Source organism: Microcebus murinus, chromosome 22 (genome assembly GCF_040939455.1).
Source record: "Microcebus murinus isolate Inina chromosome 22, M.murinus_Inina_mat1.0, whole genome shotgun sequence".
Classification (NCBI taxonomy): Eukaryota; Metazoa; Chordata; class Mammalia; order Primates; family Cheirogaleidae; genus Microcebus; species Microcebus murinus.
In genome coordinates, this window is record NC_134125.1 from 1,255,272 (window position 1) to 1,269,508 (window position 14,237).

Below are 14,237 nucleotides of genomic sequence, written 5' to 3' on the forward strand. Positions count from 1 at the left end.
AGTGACCGGGGCCTGGGGGGCACTGGGACCTTCCACGGCATGTCACTGCACGTCACACAAGCCTGCAACGTGGGGCTCACGTGGCAGACCGGGAACAGCGAGGAGGGAGGGGCTGCGGACAGAAACGTCGGGGGGCAGGCGGGCCACGAGGCACTGTCTGGAAAGATGCAGGGACGGCGTTCCAGGCAGGGAACCACCCGGAAGGTGCAGGCCCTGTAAGAACAGGCGCCGGACACAGATGCGAGGGATCACCCCCCCCCCGTTGTCCAGGGACATAAGAGGCTGCAGGGACCGCAGGGCGTGTGCCTGGCACCAATGACCACGCTGCCTCCTCTTGCCAGACAACTCCTGCCCAGTCGAAGAGTTTGCCGGAATTTCCAGGTATCCCGCTCTCTAAAGAGAAGCCAGACATCCTGGTTTCTCCATTTGAAATCTCCCCCCAATTTTTTTTTTTTTTTTTGAGACAGAGTCTCACTCTATTCCCCAGGCTAGAGTGAGTGCCGTGGCATCAGCCTCGCTCACAGCAACCTCAAACTCCAGGGCTCAAGTGATCCTCCTGCCTCAGCCTCCTCCCGAGTAGCTGGGACTACAGGCATGCACCACCACACCCGGCTAATTTTTTCTATATGTTTTTAGCTGTCCAAGTAATTTCTTTCTTTTTTTCTTTTTTTTTTTTTAGTAGAGACGGTGTCTCGCTCTTGCTCAGGCTGGTCTCCAACTCCTGACCTCAAGCGATCCACCCGCCTCGGCCTCCCAGAGTGCTGGGATGACAGGCGTGAGCCACCACGCCCGGCCTGTTATTTGAATTTCTTTGTCGTTATGTCTGCCTGTGGTCTGTCTCTGTGCCAGACTCTTATCCTATCTGCCCCGCGCCCCTCATGTCTGAAATCAGGCCTGGGGTGGGCGGTACTGTATCGGAAATTCAGATTTTTGCCTTTTAAAGTCTCCCAGATTTTTAGTCTTAATGATTTAAAAAATAACTGTGCCGATGAAATGCAAAAACAAGCAAATGAATACACATAGAAGATAATTATGTATATAATTCTGGTACCCCAGAGAATCTCTCATTTCCCAAATTCCCATTTGTTCATTGGGTATATAAGCATTATTGCTTAAAAATCCCATGATAAACATATTTTTTCCCTCTGGGAACACGAAGAATGAAGTCTCTGCTGTGACCCAGGGGCTGTGACGGTCCTTTACAAACTGCGCAACGCCATGTAAACAGCAAGAACGGTAATCACTATAATCATCCGCCTCGGCCTCCCAGGCCCCTAAATAGGGCTGGTTCAGGAGCCTCCCGCCCTCCTGGGAAGGGACTGAGCCGTCCGCACCACGCACCCCGGGACCAGGAAACTTCTGGATAATGACACGGCTTGGTTTTGTTCTTTTTTAAACATTCCCTTGTCCTCGTTATAAATGTTATCTATAAAATGGCGTGTTTATAAAAAACACGGCCCGGGACGTCCTGGCCAATGCCATTTATGGACTGAGATTAATCGACCGTCACGGCTTCCCGGAGGGAGCAGAGGCCGACGCCAGCCGGGGAGACAGCGGCGGCTGCGGGCGGGTCCGGACACCCTGGAGCCCCGGCCGTCCCCTGTCGGAGCCCCACCGTCCCGTCCCGGCTTCCCTGTCAAGCGGGCAGGCGGGCTGGCCAGTCTCTAAGGCTCCTTCCAGCTGCAACCGCCACGATTCCTCTAAAACGGCCGTGTGCACCCGCACACCAACACAGGTGGCGCAGAGGCTCGGCACACCTCCCAGCGGTTTTGCGACTTCCTGCAGGACCGAGGGCCTATCTCTCTAGGACGCGGCCCAGCTCAGATCGGGCAAAGAGAAACCAGACCGCGCCAGGGCAGGCGCCCGGGAGCTGAACCGCGCAAGCTAACTCAGGTCACCAGGCGACCAGGGAATCCTCACCTGGCGGCGTGGACGCGGCCACACCTGCTTCCTGGGCACCTGCCAGGCGTAGGGCCGAGTGCAGGAGCCAGAACGAGAAAACGGGGAAAGCCGCGCCCACAGTTCTGGTAAAACCTCGTACAAAGTTGGGAGCGGCTGTGGCGGGAAACAGGCTCCGGAGACCAGGGTCCCCGCCCTGTGCCGGGGCCCCCTCCGTGAGGCTCACCTGGTACCTGTGTGCACCTGTGCACACCTGCGCTACTGCACCTGCCGCTCGGCGGTTATTTTCCAGTAATCTCCGTACGTCTGTCTCCCCCAACTCCCTTTGCAACCCGAGCCCCCTCCAAGGCCAGTGCCGTCCGTGCCTCTGAGACCCTGAGCAAGTCCCTTAATGGCCCTGGAAGATACACGTCTTCATCTGCCGTGTCCAGGTCACCAGTGAGAGTCGGCGCCGGGGTCAAGTTTCCCTGGGGGGCTCCCCGGGGCCTCGGGGTCATGAGCAGGAGTGTGACAGGGGCGCCAGGCCTGGGGCCCCCAGAGGCCGTGGTGGGGGCCTCGGGGGCTGCTCGGGGCTCCAGGACCTTGGGGAGCGCAGCTCTGCCTGACCCCCGCCGCCAGCTGGGGGACCCACCCCCCTACCCCCACCCCCGGGTTCCCCCTCTGCTGGAGACCAGCCGAGAGGCCCACAGGGCTCCTGGACGAGGCGCCCGCCATGGAGACCCTTCCCTTTCCTCCAGCGACCCGGCCGGGGAAGGGGACCGTGGGAATCCACAGCTCCCATGCCTGCCAGGCAGGGGGCTCGAGAAGCTCCCCGAAAACGGGGGTGAAAGAGAAATGGCAGCACCCCGAGCCCCGTCGCTGGCAGGCAGGAGGTAGGGGGATGGCCCAGAGTGTCCAGCGTGGCCCCCCATCACGGCCGGGTTCCCAGGGCTCTGACTGGAGGGCTCTCTCTGGGGGGCTGGGCGCTAGCTGGGGTCGGGCCCGGGTGCGGCCTGAGCCCGGTTCCAGCTGGGTGTTAGAGGCCGGTCCCCGTGAAGCCGGCGAGGCCACTGTTGGGACCGAGCCACCTCCCCAGCAGGCCGGCGTCCGGCCCCCCAGCCCAGCTCGGACTTCAGCGGTGGGGGGGCTCCCCGCCCCGACTTCCAGCAGCAAGCGCCCCCGCTGCCCACGGGACTCCCGTCCCTCCCCGCCCGCTCCTGCCCGCGGGGAGTGAACCGCACGCCTGCCATGGAGGACGGCGCCTCCCGTCCAACCAGAGAGAAACCTCGCCCCGACCAACGCTTCCAGGCTTGCAGCTTCTCCAGGGGGAAGGGAGGCCGCCTGGCCGCGTGGGGGGAGGCCGCCCGGCCGCGTGGGTGGAGGGCATGTGGGTTCGCTCCCCATCCTGCACCCGAGGGGGAAAACCACGGAGGGCGGCTACCCACGGCCTCGGACGGGCCAGAGCTCCGTGTCTCGGGCCCGGGTGAGCTCACATGCGAGACGCAGGACGCGAGTTGAAGGGGCCCTAAAGTGCCCGGCCCCGAGGTCGCCCGGCTCCCCTGATCGCAGGGCTCGCGCCACCCAGAGCCGGGGGTCGCCCCGTCCCAGCTCCAACCCGGGAGGACAAAGCGCCCGGCCCCGCAGAGAGGTTGGGGGACGGGAGACCCCGAGGACGAGCACCCTGCGGCGACAGCCTCGGCCACGAACCAGCAAAGTGTTCCTGGGACACCCGCCGGGCAGGAAGGCGGCGTGGCGAGGAGGAGGAGGAGGAGGAGACGCCTTACCTGGGTGGTCTTGCGATCGGGAGTGGGCTCCCCGCACCTGCACACACACAAGACCACACCGTGAGACACGCGGGGACACGCTCCCGCCGAGACCCCCTCCCCCGCCCGCCGACCACCTGGGCCGTCACCTGCAAGCCGCGGCCGAGCAGCAGCAGCAGCCAGCAGCACCAGCAGCATTGGGCCAGCAGCTGCCCCATGGCGCCGGCGGCGGGCGCGGCCCACGCGTGGTCCGAGGGGCCGGAGGCGCGAGCGTCCTCCTCACCTCCCGCCTCCCTGGGGGCCCGGCATGAGCGCGGGCTCCGGGGAGGAGAAGGCTTCGTCTCCTCCGCGTCTGCCAGGCTCGGCCGTCCCGGGGGTTAACGGGCGTCCCCTGCTTGTCCCGGAGCTGGGCCTTCTCGGGTGACCCGGGTGACCCGCAGGCTCATGGCGGGGAGGGCCCGCCGCGGAGCACACGCGGGCAGGGACCCACGTCCCAGTCGTGCAGTCGCAGGACACGAGCCGTCACCGCGTGCCGGGCGGGGGCCGTGCGTGGCCTCGGGGCTTCCTTTGTGTCTCAGGAGCCTGCGTGCGTCTCCTCCGGGTGTGGGCTGGGCTGTCCTCCTTCCTCTCGAGGTGGGGAGCCAGCGACCCTCCCCGGAGAGCTCCTGGCGGCGGCTGGAGCCTGTCCCTCGGATGGCTGCTCGCGAGCGAGCTCCTCCTGCTCTGGCTCAAGTTTACGACGGCGGCGAGGGCTCCCGCCCTGGGTGGGGAGCGGTGATGTAAAGCTCCTCCTCGGCCGTCCTGCCAGGCCTCCCCTATTTATATCTGAGGCCGCCCCGTCCTGCCTGGGTCCTAGCTCCAGCCCGTCGCAGGTGGCCGGGATCCCAGGCTCCCTGCGGACGGGACGGGACGGGGCCGCACACCTGCTTCCAATCAGCCCCGGAGGAGGCAGCGCCGGGATTGCACGAGCGGGGCAGATGGAGATCACGCGGCAAGCCCTGCTTGGACTCAGGTCTCGTTTGCCCAGAGGAGGCGGTAAGGTGATACCTGGGCAGGAAAGGAAAACACACGCGCCCGCCCTGCCCGCCACGCTGGGGGCCGGCCACATACCCCTCCCCCTGCAACTCCTCCAGAAGTCGGTGGAACCCGCAGCAGGGTCATTTACACGGAGCAGTCACGCCCCACCCAGCACACGGGATAGCGTCTCCGTGTGAGAGCAAAGGGGGCCCTTGGTCAGCCGTACCTCGGTTTACCCCAGGCCAGACTTTATCCGATCTACTCCAAATACAAGTGTACACACACACACACACACACGCCTGTAATCACAGCCATGTGTGCTACGTGATCTGACTGACACTTACCTTTCTTTTTTTTTTAGACAGAGTCTTGCTTTGTTGCCCAGGCTAGAGTGAGTGCCGTGGCATCAGCCTAGCTCACAGCAACCTCAGACTCCTGGGCTCAAGCAATCCTCCTGCCTCAGCCTCCCGAGTAGCTGGGACTACAGGCATGCGCCACCACGCCCGGCTAATTTTTCTATATATATTAGTTGGCCAATTAATTTCTTTCTGTTTATAGTAGAGACGGGGTCTCGCTCTTGCTCAGGCTGGTTTCGAACTCCTGACCTCGAGCGATCCACCCGCCTCAGGCTCCCAGAGTGCTAGGATTACAGGCGTGAGCCGCCGCGCACGGCTGACACTTACCTTTCTGGGAACGGCCCAACACGCACCAGCTGTGCTCTCAGGCAAATCGCCTGTCTCTCTGGGTTGCAAATCCCCCGCCCAAAAGGGAGGTTGGGGCCACCCCCATCCCCCGGGGCAGGGTCATCCGCGTGAGCCTCCCACAGCAGTGCTTGGAAAACACGTGGTACTCAATCAATGCTACTTTTTTATTAAGGAAAATGATCGGGCCGTGAATGTTGGCTGTATTATCACGAAGTAGAAAATAACACCCAGTAAATGCTGGCTGATGCCGCCATCTCCACGCTCCTGACTTTAAATGGGAATCAGGAGCCCGCGCCGACCTACTTCCTAAAGAGGAGAAGAAAACGACTCCCACCTCCACGCTCAGGGAGAAAGCGGTGGTGTCCGGAGGGAGGTGATTATTTTATTTTATTTTTGAGACAGAGTCTCGCTCTGTTGCCCAGGCTAGAGTGAGTGCCGTGGCATCAGCCTCGCTCACAGCAACCTCAGACTCCTGGGCTCAAGCGATCCTCCTGCCTCAGCCTCCCCAGTAGCTGGGACTACAGGCATGCGCCACCATGCCCGGCTAATTTTTTACATATATATTAACTGGCCAATTAATTTCTTTCTATCTTTAGTAGAGACGGGGTCTCGCTCTTGCTCAGGCTGGTTTCAAAATCCTGACCTCGAGCAATCCGCCCGCCTCGGCCTCCCAGAAGGCTGGGATTACAGGTGTGAGCCACCGCGCCCGGCCGGTGATTATTTTTAACTCGTGCGGGCGGCCCACGGCCACTCAGATGCTGGGACAGCCGGACCCTCTGGCGCAGCTGGGGCAGTGGACAGGGGGTTTCCGTGCACGTTCCCTCCCCCGCCACCTCCAAAGCCCGGAGCTGCGACTGTGACCTGGGGCCGGTTGCCTGGGCTGGTCCGCTGGGGGAGGGGCTCACTCGCGACCTTTGTCCCCGTGCTCCACCTGCTATCCGGTCCTCCCGCTGACCCTCAGGAGAGGGTGGAGGGAGGGACGGCTGTGGCAGGTTCTCCCCGCCCCAGCCCGAGCGTCAGGACAATGACACGGATTCCCGGACACAGGGGCCCCTCCCAGCTCCAGAGCCGGGCACAGCCAACGCTTCTTTTCGATCATAAAACCGTCGTCGGACGACAGACGGCACCCGAGTCCAGGGCGGCCGTAGAAACCAGGTGCCGCGTTTCCACGAACATAAGACGGGGCCTTATGTTTATGTCTCCTCAAGAAGACACCCTAGGGCTTATTTTCAGGGGATGTATTGTTTTTTTAAGTGCGGTACAACCATCTACATTGATTCAAATAGAGTGAAGTCGTCTACTCCTGGAACATCATCGTCACTCTCCAAATCCCGAATCCCATCCTGAACTTGCGACTCTGTTTCCTTTAGAACCGTCGGCCCCGATCTCTCCTGTGGAGCACTAGAGCTCTCACGGGGCGGATGAGAAGGGGTGCTCGTCTTCTTTCCCGCTCCGCGACGACACGCATGGGTTGTGCAGACGCGCTGCGCAGCCACGCCCGTCACTAGGGCTGATTTTGGGGGTGGGGCTCCTATTGCGCACATGCTCAGACATCCTGCTGGGGCGTGTTCTATGTGTGGGTCTTATTCTCAGGGAAACACGGTACAAAGCAAGCCGAGCAGAGCCCGCCCCTCGAGCGTCTACACTCACCCAGATCTATGTTTGATCCCGATCCCGTGCTCCTCTGTGTCCCGCAGGGGTGGGGGGGAAGAGCCCACCCCCACCTACAGCCGGTTCTCAGGGCTGTGCCCCCCAGAGAGCAGGGCCCTGGCAATGGGGCGGGCCCCCAACCAAACAGCTCGGGGTCCCTCTGTGTGTCCCACCCTGTCACCCCCTATCGTCACCCACGCCCGACACCCTCCCCTGCGGCGAGGTTCGCAAGGCCCCGCCCCCAGTCGCTGCGGGGCTCGCCTCACCTCTCCAACACCTGCTTCCTTTGTCGCCAGCCTCTCCCCGTGGGGCAGAGGAGCTCCTCCTGCTCCTCCTCTCCGGGCTCCCGGCCCCCAGAACAGGGCCGGCACACGCCACAAGCATGCAACACACAGCACTGAGCCGAGACGTCTTTTTCTTTGAGACAGAGTCTCACTCTGTCGCCCAGGCTAGAGTGAGTGCCGTGGCGTCAGCCTAGCTCACAGTAACCTCAAACTCCTGGGCTCAAGCGATCCTCCTGCCTCAGCCTCCCGAGTAGCTGGGACTACAGGCATGTGCCACCATGCCCGGCTCATTTTATATATATATATATTTTTATATATAAAAAATATATATATTTTTATATATAAAAATATATATAAAAATATATATATATATATTTTTTTTTTTTAGTTGGCCAGTTAATTTATTTCTATTTATAGTAGAGACAGGGTCTCCGTCTTGCTCAGGCTGGTCTCGAACTCCTGACCTCGAGCAATCCGCCCGCCTCGGCCTCCCAGAGTGCGAGGATGACAGGCGTGAGCCACTGCGCCCGGCCCAACCGAGACGGCTTGAGCGAGGACAGCCGGCTCTGCCTAAGGGAAGGGGAAAGTCGTGGAGCTCGGGTGGCATGTCTCGGGCCGCTGCTGAGTAAATGCTGCTTGGATATTAAAGGGGCTCTCCGTTCCGATCAGGCTTCACTCCATAAAGTTTTACGGGGAAGCCGCAGGCAGGACGGCCACCAACCATGGGGACGTGGCTGGATCGTTCATGCGGGTTACGCCGTGCACGTGACAGATCCCTCGGGTGACTCCCGTGCACGTGACAGATCCCTCGGGTGACTCCCGTGCACGTGACAGATCCCTCGGGTGACTCCCGTGCACGTGACAGATCCCGCGGGTGACTCCCGTGCACGTGACCGATCCCAAGGGTGACTCCCGTGCACGTGACCGATCCCAAGGGTGACTCCCGTGCACGTGACTGATCACACGGGTGACTCCCGTGCACCTGACCGATCATGAGGGTGACGCCGTGCACGTGACTGATCATGCGGGTGACTCCCGTGCACGTGACTGGTCACCTGGGTGACGCTGTGCACGTGACCGATCACGCGGGTGACGCCGTGCACGTGACTGATCACGCAGGTGACTCCCGTGCACGTGACTGGTCACCTGGGTGACACCGTGCACGTGACTGATCACCTGGGTGACACCGTGCACGTGACTGATCATGCGGGTGACTCCCGTGCACGTGACCGATCCCAAGGGTGACTCCCGTGCACGTGACCGATCCCAAGGGTGACTCCCGTGCACGTGACTGATCATGCGGGTGACTCCCGTGCACGTGACTGATCACACGGGTGACTCCCGTGCACCTGACCGATCATGAGGGTGACGCCGTGCACGTGACTGATCATGCGGGTGACTCCCGTGCACGTGACTGGTCACCTGGGTGACGCTGTGCACGTGACCGATCACGCGGGTGACGCCGTGCACGTGACTGATCACGCAGGTGACTCCCGTGCACGTGACTGGTCACCTGGGTGACGCTGTGCACGTGACCGATCACGCGGGTGACGCCGTGCACGTGACTGATCACCTGGGTGACTCCCGTGCACATGACTGATCACCTGGGTGACTCCCGTGCACGTGACTGATCACCTGGGTGACTCCCGTGCACGTGACTGATCACCTGGGTGACTCCCGTGCACATGACTGATCATGCGGGTGACTCCCGTGCACGTGACTGGTCACCTGGGTGACGCTGTGCACGTGACCGATCACGCGGGTGACGCCGTGCACATCTGACGTGTGTCCCGTGGGCGGCCCCGGTGCTGGGGTCGGTGGCCGGGCTGTGAGCACAAGGGGCTCCTGATGCCTGACCCCCCCAGCCGCCCCTCCCTGCGGCCACAGACCCCCACGCGGCGGCTCACGACCGTCATCCAAGCGCTCTGGGAGGCCCAGGCAGGAGGATGGCCCAGGCATGGGAGGACTTCGCTCCTCGGGAGGAAGGTCAAGGCCAGGCCCGGTGCCTTGTGCGGAGGTGGCTGCTCCTCCAGCCCCTGCTGCGTCCTGCCGGCATCCGGGGAGGAGCGGCCGCGTGGGGACAAGCTCCCCCTTGCAGCGGCCGAGGGGCTGTGTCCTCGCGCCGGCCCTCGCTGGCCCCTCCACTCCCATCACACGCGCCCGCTGCTCCTCCTCACCTGCGGCTCCACTCCCCTCCGTGCCTGCCGTCTGTCACCCACAAGATGACGCCTGTGGCCGCCCTCCTCAGACCACCCGTCCTTCCCAGGTTTCAGGCTGGGTGGCTTCCCCGGGCCCCGCTCCCTAGCGGGCTGAAGGAAGGCCGTGGTCGTGTAGATCAGCTGGTTCTCCTGGGACGGGTGCGATTCTCTCGCCCCACTCCACTCCCGGGAGGGGGCGTGAGGCTTTGGTTCTCACGACAGCGGGGTGGCCGCTCTGCCTGGCCCAACCCCGGGTGCCAGCCGGGAAGAAGGGTCCCGGTCAGAAGGTGCAGGAGGAGCAAGGATCAAAGGGCAAAGATTTTGCCTCTTAAAAATGTTTTTGCAGGCTGGGCGCGATGGCTCACGCCTGTCATCCCAGCACTCTGGGAGGCCGAGGCGGGAGGATCACTCGAGGTCAGGAGTTCAAAACCAGCCTGAGCAAGAGCGAGACCCCGTCTCTACTAAAAATAGAAAGAAACTAATTGGCCAACTAATAAATATAGAAAAAATGAGCAGGGCGTGGTGGTGCATGCCTGTAGTCCCAGCTACTTGGGAGGCTGAGGCAGAAGGATTGCTTGAGCCCAGGAGTTGGAGGTTGCTGTGAGCTAGGCTGACGCCACGGCACTCTAGCCCAGGCAATAGAGTAAGACTCTGTCTTAAAAAAAAAAAAAAAAAAAAAAACTAAGAAAATTGATATCCAGCAGACGTGCTCTAAAGATGCATTAAAGAAAGTTCTTCGGCCGGGCGTGGTGGCTCACGCCTGTAATCCTAGCACTCTGGGAGGCCGAGGCGGGAGGATCACTCGAGGTCAGGAGTTCAAAACCAGCCTGAGCAAGAGCGAGACCCCGTCTCTACCATAAAAATAGAAAGAAATTAATTGGCCAACTAATATATATAATATAAAAAAAAATCAGCCCGGCATGGTGGCTCGTGCCTGTAGTCCCAGCTACTCGGGAGGCTGAGGCAGGAGGATCGCTTGAGCCCAGGAGTTTGAGGTTGCTGTGAGCTAGGCTGACACCACAGCACTCACTCTAGCCTAGGCAAGAAAGCGAGACTCTGTCTCAAAAAAAAAAAAAGTTCTTTAGACCAGGCACGGTGGTTCAGAGCTGTCATCCCAGCACTTTGGGAGGCTAAAGCAGGAGGATCACTTGAGGCCAGGAGTTCAAGACCAGCCTGAGCAACAGAGTGAGACCCTGTCTCTACAAAAAGTAGAAAAGTTAGCAGGGTGTGGTGATGAGCCCCTATAGTCCCATCTACTCGGGAGGCTGAGTCAGGAGGATCGCTTGAGCCCAGGAGTTTGAGGTTGCTGTGAGCTATGACAACACCACTGCACTCTACCTGGGGTGACAGAGCGAGACTCTGTCTCAAAAAAAGAAAAAAAGAAGAACAAAAACCCCACAAAATTAAAAGGAGAAATAGACGAACACACAATTAGAATTGGAGACTTCAACGCCCCTCTCTCGGTAACTGTAATGGTGAACTTTATGTGTGAACGTGACTGCCCAATCCTTTAGGAAGCCCAGGTAGCTACTAAAACTTTACTTCTGGGTGTGGCTGTGAGGATTTCTTCTTGGGGGAGAAGTTAGCATTTGCCTGAGCAGACTGAGTCAGGAAGACCCACTCTCACCAATGGGGTTGGGCAAAATCCAATATGTACTGAACGTCCTTTTGTTGAAAGGTGGAGGAGGGTAAGATTCACTCTCCCTTCCGGAGCTGGGACATCCACTTTGCCCTGCTCCTGGGCATGGGAGCTCCCGGATCTTGGACCCTCAGACTCCAGGACTTAGAGCTGTGGCCCCCGAGTTCTCCGGTCTCTGGCCTTGAACCGGGAGTTACGCTGGTCTCTCCCCTGGTTCTCAGGCCTTCAGACTGAATCGCCCCCACCTGCCTTCCTGTTTCCCCAGCCTGGGGACTGGACATAGGCAGGACTTCTAGCCTCCATAGTCACGTAAGCCGATGTCCATCTCTATCTCTCTCATTCATAGACAGACAGACAGAAAGAGATCCTTGTGGTCCTGTTTCTCTGAAGACGAGCCCTAACTAACATGGTTGTAGCTAGAAATAGGAGACAGAAAATTAGCAAGGGATTTAGAAGAGACGAACAGCAGGATCAACCATCTGGATCTGATTGGCATTTGTGGGGCACTCCACCCAGCGACTGCAGGATACACATTCTTCTCCAGTGCACATGAAACACTCACCAAGATAGACCACAGCCCAGGCCACAAAACTAACCTCAATCAATTTAAAAGAAGAGAAACCGTATAAAATATGCTCCCTGGACATAATGAAGTTGAGATAGAAACGAACAACAGAACAACTGGCAAATCTCTAATCACTTGGCAATTAAAAACATGCTCCCAACTAATCCATATGTAAAAGATGAACTCTCAAGGGAAATTAGAAACTATTTAAGTGAGGATGGAAACACAGTGTATCCACATTTGTGGAGTACAGCTAAAGCAGTGCTTAGAGGAAAATTTATAGCAATGCATGCTTATATTAGAAAAGAGTAAAAACCTCAAAATCAATAATCTAAGGAGCCTCCGTGTTAAGAAATTTAAAAAGTTAGAGCAAAATCAACCTAAATCAAGCAGAAGGGAAAAAAATAAGTTTTAAGTTATTATATGTCAACGATGATTTCTGAGCAGGAAAATCGTTGCGAAAACTAAGCCATCTAAACAAATTTCCTGCTCAGAAATCTTCAGTGACATATAATTACTCACCAAAAAGAGAACGGTTACTAACAGATCCCTGCCCATCGTGGTCCCACATGACTTCCCAATAGCATCATCTCCTCCTCCCTGTTTTCCCGACCGAACTGAGTGTTCAGCTTCTGCCAACCACGCCTTCTTGCTGCTCGTGCTGCCTTTGTCCACACAGCTCCATTCGGAACTTCCTTGCCCATCCACATCTTAAAACTCAAATTCTACTCAACCTTGTGACAAAATGCCTCTGTCTTGAGATTTCTCAAAGAGCTAAAAGTAGATCTATCATTTTGTCCTGCTGGTATCTACCCGCTCACTACTGGGTACCCACCCAAAGGAAAAGAAATCATCCTATTAAAAAGATGCCTGCACTTGTGTGCTTATCACAGAACAATTCACAATCGTGAAGATGTGGAATCAAACTAAATGCTCATCAGTCCATGAGTGGATAAAGAAAACATGGTGGGCCGGGCGTGGTGGCTCACACCTGTCATCCCAGCACTCTGGGAGGACAGATACACCAGAACCCAGACTTCACCACTACGCAATATATACCTGCGATAAAAATCCACCTTGTGCACCCTAAATCTATTAAAATTTAAAAAAAAAGATAAAATGCCTCCATCCTCAAGCCTACACACCAAATACTTCACATTCAACGTTCTGTTGTTTTATATGCCTTACACGCATCGTTTTATCTAATACTTCTTGGGGTTTTTTGTTTGTTTGTTTGTTTGTTTGTTTGAGACAGAGTCTCTCTCTGTTGCCCGGGCTAGAGTGAGTGCCATGGCGTCAGCCTAGCTCACAGCAACCTCACACTCCTGGGCTCAAGCGATCCTGCTCCCTCAGCCTCCCGAGTAGCTGGGACTACGGGCATGCGCCACCATGCCCGGCTAGTTTTTTCTATATATATTTTTTTAGTTGTCCAATTAATTTCTTTCTATTTATAGTAGAGACGGGGTCTCGCTCTTGCTCAGGCTGGTTTCGAACTCCTGACCTCGAGCGATCCGCCCTCCTCAGCCTCCTCCCAGAGTGCTGGGATGACAGGCGTGAGCCACCATGCCCGGCCTGAGACAAGTACTTTACATAAAATATCTGATAAAACACAGTTCAGTGCTCGCGGTGCGGGGAGGGAGGGATGTCGCCGTGGTTCGAGGGTCGGGGAAGGCCGTGCTGAATGGGCGGCCTCTGAGCTGAGCCCAGGCGTGCGGGACTCCCAGGGGACCGCCCGGCCGAGGAGGGGGACGGCGAAGTCCCCGTGGCGGGAATGAGCCTGGCACTAGTGGGGACCGGGGAAGCCACGGGGCTGGAACATGGGGTGGGGAAATGGGGGTGCTCAGGACGGGACGGGATGTGCGCGGGCCAGACCGGGAACAGCCCTGGGACGGCGGAGCGGAGGCCGGGCGGGAGTCCAGGGTGCCGGGAAGAGGCTGGCAGGTCCGGACAGGGCAGCGCATTAGCTCATGGTCGCCCAGGGAAGCTGGCTCTGGCTGCGGCGTGGCTGCCCCACTGCGGGAGGGGAGGGGAGGGCAGGTGACGCTGGGGGTCTGGCGGAGCAGCCCTTGGGGACACCCGGCCAAGAGAGGACAGCAGCTTGGACTGGGGAGGTGGAGGCTGGAGTGGAACAGAGGGAAGTAGGTAAAATCAGGATCCGTTTCTGGAAACAAAGCTGGCAAGACTTGCTGATGGGTGAGATGACGCCAAGGAGAGACTGCGCCCGGGGTGGAGGCAGCCCGGGGACCAGATGCCGGGGACCATGACGATGGAAGCAGGGAAGGAACAGGCAGCAGGCCGGGCGTCAGGGTTCAGGGAAGAGACCCTGACCCCACCGGCCCCTGGGTCTGAATGCCCAGCCCCATTCCGAGGGCATCCCGCCCTCCCAGGGCCCGTGGGGGTCATGGACGGGGACCGCTGTGAATCTCTGGGGAGACCGGAGACCAGCCTAACCCCAGCCCACGCCTGCCCTGGGGAGACCCCAAGTGGTAGCTGTAAAGTTTTCCGGCGGTGAAAGAAACAGAGAGAGAGAGAGAAAGAG

General features: G+C 58.8%; 1 protein-coding gene across 1 annotated transcript in view; it reads right to left on the reverse strand.

Moving 5' to 3' along the window:
- The window catches only part of ADGRD1 (adhesion G protein-coupled receptor D1), an 84,509-nt gene extending 80,080 nt beyond the window's left edge, over positions 1–4,429 (reverse strand). The window contains exons 1-2 of the mRNA XM_075996415.1: positions 3,791–4,429; positions 3,663–3,699 (exon numbers count right to left, since the gene is read on the reverse strand). Coding sequence (XP_075852530.1) covers positions 3,663–3,699; positions 3,791–3,859 — 106 coding nt within the window. The 5' untranslated portion in view covers positions 3,860–4,429. The remainder of the gene's footprint in view (positions 1–3,662; positions 3,700–3,790) is intronic.
- Positions 4,430–14,237: the final 9,808 nt, after the last annotated feature.